The 8,873-nt window shown below is 34.1% G+C and overlaps 1 protein-coding gene across 1 annotated transcript; it reads right to left on the reverse strand.

The window, feature by feature from the left end:
* Positions 1-2,803: 2,803 nt before the first annotated feature.
* Positions 2,804-7,234, reverse strand: LOC131165606 (uncharacterized). Its single transcript, XM_058123546.1, has 5 exons — positions 6,526-7,234; positions 4,642-4,763; positions 4,508-4,548; positions 4,309-4,407; positions 2,804-3,444 (listed from the first exon to the last, which is right to left on the reverse strand). Exons 1-5 carry the CDS (start codon positions 7,022-7,024, stop codon positions 3,240-3,242), a joined length of 966 nt encoding a protein of 321 aa, XP_057979529.1. The 5' UTR covers positions 7,025-7,234; the 3' UTR covers positions 2,804-3,239.
* Positions 7,235-8,873: the final 1,639 nt, after the last annotated feature.

Raw genomic sequence — 8,873 nt, forward strand, 5'->3', positions numbered from 1 at the left:
CTCAACCCATATCTGATGGGGAGCTTGTCCACGTCAAGGGCCTAGGTGATCGACCTACTACCACGTATTATCTAAATAGGTGGTTGCACTCATAACATAACATAATATCTGTAACAAGGGTACCGTGTTCTGTAACTGCATAGTCCAACAGGGTCTGATACTATATAATATATCTTTATATACAACTATCTGATTTACCATGATTTTGAAATAACCGTAATAACCATGATACTAAATAAACTATAACTGTAATTCATATGTCATAATATTAAGAACTATATAATCATAACACTGAAACTGCATAATCATAATACTGAAATTCATATAATCATGTTGCTGAGATTCGTATAATCATGGTACTAGAATTCGTATAATCATGGTACTGAAATTCGTAAAATCATGGTACTGAAATTCGTAAAATATATCTCATACTATATTCATATTTCCAAGCCACACCATATTTTAATACATAATATTCATAATTTAATAAACTGTATAATATTTTAAAAATACCTAGCATAACATATTTCCCTTACCTGACTACTGGAAAGCCTTTATGGTCTACTGGCCTAACACCCGCAGGGCCTCCTACATAACACCCTGAAAATAATATTTTTCAGAACAAAATATCAGTATTTTTTCGCCTACATCATTTCCTATAACTGTCAAAAGGCCAAAAATAGGCTAAAAGACCTTACCATGAATTTGGGATGAAATCGAATTTCATTTCACCAACGATCCGCTCCGGCAGACTAGTAGAGAACTTCGCCAGGAGCATCGTGGTGGCTTCGAATCGTCGATTCGGCGACTGGCGGGGCCGAAATCGAAGAGAGAAGTGAGAGGGACCGTAGGGGAGAGAGAGAGAGAGAGAGAGAGAGAGAGAGAGAGAGAGAGAGAGAGCACTGAATTTTGAATAAAAATTTGAGTTTGCCCTATTTATAGGGTCAGATTTGTCGACGAGACACGTCACTTCGTCGACGAATCCTTCAGTAAATTCGTTGATGAATCCTATATTCGTCAACGAAATTCAAAGTAGCCCAAATCCATCTCTCGATATTATCTCGTTGACGAAATCTTGCCTTCGTCGACGAGGTCCTAAAGACCTTTGTCGACGAAACCCTGTATTTGTCAACAAATTTCCTTATGCACTCATCGACGAGTCCCTATATTTGTCGACGAGTCTTGGCAATTCCTTAAAATTATTATTCTTATTATTATCTCCAAAATGTAATGTCGTCGACGAAGTATACTGCCTCCTTCTGTTCCTGTTTCCATTTTCTTCCTCTTTATTATTAAAATAATATTATTCTTCATGTCACTACACTCTCGGTATCTGCTCATCGACGAAAATAGAAGACTAGTCAACGAGTCACTACGAGCACTCATCGACGAGAACAAGACACTCGTCGATGAGTCACTATTGCACTCTTCAAGAATTCAACCCATATAGCGTTGAGCCTTTCAGTTCTATATTTGAGCTTGTTCCCAGCTATGAATACTAATAACAAAAGTTAAGATTTTTTCTTTTTTTTAAAAAGTCATAAGTCAATCTTTTCTCGTTGTAGTTGTTTGAAATATGTTTTTTAGTATTTTCAATGCAGTCACTGGAAGCAGCTTTGAAAACGGTACCAAATAATCGAAATGGGAAAATGTCATTCTGAAAATTATTTTCCTAAAAAAAAAGTATTATTTAATATATGTTTTTTTTTTTTTTTTAAAAGATAAACTGGGAAAAAACTCACCGCTATTAGGTTAGAAGTTTCAATGTCTTCCAAAATAGCCCCCGCTTTGTTTTTAATTACGTTCGTGCCCCTGTCGCTGGCTGAGTTCAGCTTAGTTTAGTACCAACAAGGAGTTTAGGCAAGGTTGGTTAATTTACAACTAAATTTTAAATTCCAAGTCATAATCAGAATGGAAAGCATAATAAAAAAATATAAAAAATTAAATCTTTTTTGTGTCCTGTATTATTATTAAATATATTATTATACTTCTAATTAATCATATCAACAATTAATATTGTATTAACTCTTTTTTTTATCTAATTTAAGATAATGTTTGTTATATACAGATATAAATTTTGAAATGAATCTAAATTTCGATCGAGGTTGATCATACTATGTGCGTCATGTGTACTCAAGGCACCTCGCCTGTACCCTCCAACCCCTACGGTGTAAAGGGAAGCATTGCAATACCTAAAATTTGGTCACATTTTGGTCCCCAAAGTGGTGTCCGCCCTGTTTCGCCCCGAGAGGTTTGCCCAAGGAACCACCCAAGCATCCAAGCTTCCTCAAGTTTACATGCCCTTCGAAATGGGCATTCCGCCATGGCTGAACTCGAGAACATTCATTCTCTCCCTCATTGTCTCCACTTTCTCCCTTTGCTCCCTCCCCTGTGCTCAAGCTCACCACCAAGCCCCAACATGATGTCTGTCTCCAACTCAGGAAGCTCTCTGATTGATTAATCTAGCTAGCTTCTCTTACTGGGTTGCTTGGCGCAAATATTTAACCATGCATTAAGTTTCACGTTTAGACGATGAGAATGGTGATATGGACAACTGGGCCATGATCAGGGCATTGGTCCCAAAATTCATGTCCACTTTCTTCTATTCTCTCAGCAACCAAGCCAAGCAAATTATTTAAACAATCTCTTCCTTCGTTGCTTTGCTGTAAAATGCAATGCATATGGATGCATATGGAATGGGTGAAGAGGAATGTGCCATAAAATGTTAGTAATAACTCAGTCATCCTTCATCTTTTTCACTGCGTGTGTTATGTCAATGTAATGTCGTGCCCTTAATCTCAACTTCAGAAAACAGACAGATCTATTCTTCAATGCGCAGGAAAAAATTTAAAGCACATACAAACATCAAATCCAAAAAGGATAAAAGGAATTCCCAAGTTTGGGGGGTAGTTATGCGAAGGAAACAAATCAGTAGCACTTCACAGAGAATCCCAGCTCGCCTTATTGATTCTCTGAACAAAGAACCATCACCGTTTTAATGTATTGAATACTCTTTTTGACTTACAGAAAAATCATATGAGAATTCTACAAAATTGAAGCCAACTTCTTGCTTGAATTAGGACTGGTTGAACTCCACCAGATTATGGATTGAGCTGAAACACCTCTCTTGGGGGGGAAAATAAAATGCACAATGTGGCACTTTGGCAGGAGCAGCACACGCACCCTTCCAATTTGAATCTGCCTCATGGGAAGTTTTATTGAATTAAAACAATGAAGAATCATTCTGTACACATATCGAACTTTGACATCTTTTCTCGCTGGCAACTTTGGTCCGGCCAAGTCTCCAGTAAGTCATAATGGCCATACCCATGAAACAGCACATCAATGGGACTCTCTTCATCCTTCTTATACTCTTCACCATAGTTTGCTATCTTTATTAGATCACCTGAGCTTCTATCGATCATGGAGACAGAAATTGGTGTCCTGTGTGCCGCACAGAAAAAATTTATGAAAAATAAAAAACAAAAGGAAATAATGGAGAGAAGTGGGGGTTAGAACTTGTTTTCAGAGGGACTGGTTTAAGAAACTACATTTGAAAGAAACATTTCCATCATGTTTTATCCTTTTGAATGGGGAATCTAAACGCTGAGGAGGGAGAGGGGGAGCCGTAACTCAAAGCCAAAGCTGGTGAGGGAAAAAGTTGAAAAATAGCACCAATTTCAATGTCCTAAAAAAAAAATACGACATAAATTCTTGCATTTAATCTGGCACTACAAAGAGAGTTTTTTTTTTTCCTACTAGTCTGCATTGAGAACTTTTGCGATCCATTTGGAATTAGAAAAATATTAGGAAAAATAAAGGAAAATAAGAAGGATTCTACTTTTCATGTTTGATTATCAAGGAAAAATGAGAGAGAAAATAAAAAATATAACAAATTATTGAATAAAATTTTAATTTTACACATCCTTAAGATTTTTTTTTTTTTAATTTTTAATCGCATTAGAATAATTTTTTTTATTTTTAATGGTATTTGATATAGAAAGAAGATAAAGTGGAAAATGAATTTACTTGTTATTTTCCTTTTGCGTTCCTTTTTCTGAGCAAAATCCTTAATCCAAATGGACCCTTAAAGATACCTTCTTTTTTCATTTTCCTGTTGAGAGTTTTGGAGCTTAATTTGTTCTTGAAAGTCAAACGCGTGTGTAAGCAACATAAAAATATCGTAACGCAATAATCTCATTCCTATATGGGTAGCCACAAGTAGTTTGATTTTGGGAACATCATTCATCACATAATATTGCTTAATATTGAAAACAGATATGCTCAAAAACTAGTTTAGAACTTTACCTTAAAACATGAGAAGCCATAAGCAACTCGGGTTCTCCACCCCATACATAAGGTTGTTGAATTCTCTCTACATATGCATCAAAATCTCCTTCAATGAACCTGAACACACAATAACAACAGAATTCATTTTGGTGCAACATTAACCAATTGAAAAACATTTAACATTTTATATCCCATGGTAAGATAGTAGAAACTACACCATTCAGTTTCTTCCCGCCTCTTTAAGAGCTCATCCACAACCTATAACATTGGTAACAAAAGTCAATTGCAAGCCTGACAAGATTCTAAGTTGGACAAAAAATGACAGGTTTTCATCATAGGAATTAAACTCACTTTAGCTCTTAATTCATCAGCGAGTTCTCTTTGACGATTATCATCTGGAGCTTTTTCCCCACTTCTCAAGCATGCCCCATGTGCTAAGGCTCTAAATAGGCATCGACCATCCGCCAGCACCCCTGTATTGCCACAGATTTTAGGTTCTTTTTGCACCAGACATTCACATCAATATTTTCAATACCAACCCCCAAAAGAAGAAAACTTATGATCCAATTTTTCGGCAGGAAATTATCTATGAACCAAAAATATTTCACCTTTCAGAAAAAATATTGAGAAAAAAGTCCATTTTGCTGTATGAATAAAGCCTTGAAATTACTTTTAGAGCAATGCTACGCTTACCTACCAAATATCACACCTTTGCTTACCTACAATTTTAAATAGTTACACCATATATAAGTACAATCCTCACAAAGCAGTGGACAAATAAAAAGGTGACATTTAGAACTTTTAACATGATTATTTCCACAGTTTATTCTGAAGGTCGAAAATAGATAATGCGCCTCTTTTTAGTTGGCTAAGAAAGTTACTACTTTTCTTGATTGACTGCAGAAAACTCAAGCGCATGGAAATATTTCTCAAAAAACCCTTTTCAGTGAGTTAGGCGCTTTTTCCGTGAAGTAGGGAACTTATATTTAGTATCATTATCAAAAATTATGAAAGCAAAACCAAAAACACAAAAACTGAAATCCAAAAAATAAAAAGTAAAAGCCAAAATTCAGCAACATGTTTTACTTGTAAAAGTAAAACAAATTTAAAACTTAATTTAACAAATACTCATTCTTGTCCTTGAATCAAGTAACAATTTAAAAAATATGATTAAATTAATAAAACTATAAAGAATACAAATCAAAATAATATATTAATTAATCAAAATAAATATTTTTATAGTCATTTTAATTAATTAATTATTACATTTCATATTTCACTTCCCAAGAATAATCTTATTGGAGAGGACAATTGAAAAATAATAAAAATATTTTCTAAATAGCTTTTATATTTTTTTTGAAAATTTATAGATATTCTTATTTTAATTTTAATTAAAAGTTATGTATGAAATGAATCATTTACTTCAGAAAAAATAATTTTGGATATTAAAGTATCCTACTGTCAAGTTGCTAAAATATAACTGAAAACCATAAAATTTAATTTTTAATTTTTCAGAAAACAACTAAAATTTGACAACGTAAACAACCATATTTTCATAATATGCTTCTACATGAATAGAAACGAAAACAAAAACCAGAAATGGTACCAAACATATCATTAACTTTTCCTTGTAGAATTCCAATATCAAACAATGCAGCATAACTGCACAAGATACTAAAAGATTTATTGAAAATTTAAAAAAATTCAAAAGATTTTGTAAAAAACATATACAAGATAAAAAGAAAAGAACTAACAATTGCATTCCAGAAAATTATAAATGTGTACCTCAGATAAAATTTTTCATATAATTACTTTCCATATCACACGAATCACTGAAATCACATCAAGATGTTGATTATTATGCAGAATAATCAATTAATAGCCAATAAAAAGGTAATATGTAGAATAATATTTTTGTGAAAAAAGCAGAAACAAATCAACTAGTAAAGTTAAGCGTAAAAGCACTGAACATTTTGATATAATTAAAGATACCATTAGACAAACAAAACTCACATACACAGTGTACACAGTCGGATGACCATCTCAATCAATTTTGTAGAACACGTTACCTTCATGAAATTCCCATCAAACAGTGATCAACAGCCGAATAATTTTCTTAAATCCAAATTTGCATAAAAAATAGGGCAATTAAAATCTCTCTAGGATCGTATTAAATTAAAATTTCACCAGAAAATAGAAATTACAGATACCAGAGATGAGAGCAGCAGTATCCACCTGTCACCTTATAATTGGCGGAGTTCTTATCGTTCGAATCAGAGACTAATTCCTTCGCAACCGAACCGTTCGTCCTCTCGTCGACGGCGACTCCCTCGGGATTCACGTCGGCGCAGTCCAACGGCGCGAGACACGCACAGACGCCGAAGAGCAGCCACGCCGAGTCTGGCCGATGCAGCCACCTGGCGGGGCGTGCGTCCCAGGCGACGTTCCACGACCCCTCCCCCTTCCGTTCACGACATCCGGCCGCCCGCAGATCGCTCCTCCGACCATCGCCTCCAGCAGGCAAGATCGCGTGCCATATCGACGCAGCGCCTCCTCCGCCGTCTCCGAGGCGGCAAGCGCTGGAGTGGTGGCGCCGCGGCGACCGGTCCTCCCCGGAACCGAGAAACCGGAGCAGCTGAATCCCCGCGAGGCGCTGGTGGGCGGCGCCGCCGTGCACAAAAGACAGCGCGGCGACGATCCAAGGCTTGGGGCGTGCGCAAAGTACCCCGAGCATCACCGGACTCGTCTCGGTGCTATCCTGCGCCGGCTGCCGACAGAAGCTAATCCTGCACACCCATCGCCTGAGCAAGACAAGCCTTAATCAGTTATAGCAACCTCTCTCTCTCTCTCGGCGACGGAGTTTACGTAGCTGATGTTTTCGCTTTTCCTCGCGAGCATTTTAGAGAGAGAGAGAGAGAGAGAGAGAGAGAGTGGGCCCCGCGTTAAAATGTGGCACCTCTCTCAGAGTCTATAGAGATTCCAGATTGTTCCATTTTTTGAAATGACAAAATGGTCCTTCCAGTAATATTTACCAGTAATACTTAATGTTGAATATGGGCGAGGGTAATCTTGTCATGGTGGCGGAAATGTGCTGCGAATATTCAATGTTGGGGTGGGCTGTGACGCGGTACGTGCATATTTAATTGTTAAATAAATAATATTTAGTTCACGTGTTTACCAGGAAAGGTGGAGGTTGTTGAGTTTTTCAATTCAGCAATTTCACAATGTGGTCATGTATTACCCTCCACCGCACCACAATCGAAGTAGAATTTTCTTTAATTAAATGAGAAAAAGAAAACGTTTAGGTAACAAGTTTATATTGTTAGTAGATGGTAAATATCTTATAGGCCTAAAAAAATAAAATTAATTTTAAATTTTTAAATTTTTTTATTTTTATATTTTTATTCATAAAACATATTACTTTAAAATATTTTATTTAAATTTTTATTTATATAATTAACATAAACATAAATATTTATGAATATAGTCGATTGTTCTAACTATATTAATTAAAATCTCTAGATTTAGACAAATTTTAAAATGAATTTATCAGACCATATTATTATAAAAATTTTATCTTTACATTTAATAAGAATATTTCTAAAAAACACAGTTATCTCCTCAACTTTTAATTTAATAGAAACATCTTTTTGACATTTCGATTTCTAACTTTGTCGTAGGTTAGTAAAATATGCGTATTTTCTACATTATTTTTACTTGCTAAAATTATAATTTTTTAACACGAAAAATGTTTTATTCGAAACAATTTTGTCAAAATTATAATGTCACATGTTTATTGTGTAGTACATGCATATGACACATCACACCCATCCTAATGTTAATTATTCTTAAATTTTAAACTACTATTTCTTTTCTTTTCTTTTTATTTTATTAAAACATAAGATTTATATATTACAAAATTGGGAACGAGTATAAACGTTGCAAATGAAGGTGACACAAAGTCAACATCTAAGTTTTAAGTGAGAAATTCAAATTTTTTCACTGTTGCCATATTATGCTATAAAAATGTTCTCTTAAATAAAAATTCTATGATAGTAATTCTCTATTTACATTTGAAGTCCGATAAAGTAAAATAAAAGTGCTTCTAAGGTTAGAATGAGTTTGGCACTTTGGCTTATTTTTCAGGTTTAACATTTTTTTTTTTAAGTAAAAATTAGTATGGCATTTGATAAACAACATTTCAACTTCTAAAAAACCAACTTATAACATATTCATGGAGTTATTAGAAGTTAAAAATTAGATTTTTTTTATCAATTAATTATTATATCTCATTATTGTCCCTAGTTTTCTTCAAATATTACAAAATTATCAATACATTAATTGCATTTCCTAAAAGTATACATGTATTTTAGTTAATTTTAAATATTTTTAAGCATATTACAATATTTTTCACTGAATATAAAAGTCAACTTTTTTTGAATTTTTTTTACAGTAATAGGGAATCAAACTAAGGCTTAGTTTGACTGCTCTGTATTTTTATTAAAAAAAAAAAAACTAAACTTAAAAAAAAAAAAAAAAAAAAAAATAATGAAAAGTAGTTGATTGAAATTGTTGTAAAAATT

Source organism: Malania oleifera, chromosome 10 (assembly GCF_029873635.1).
Source record: "Malania oleifera isolate guangnan ecotype guangnan chromosome 10, ASM2987363v1, whole genome shotgun sequence".
Taxonomy (NCBI): Eukaryota; Viridiplantae; Streptophyta; class Magnoliopsida; order Santalales; family Ximeniaceae; genus Malania; species Malania oleifera.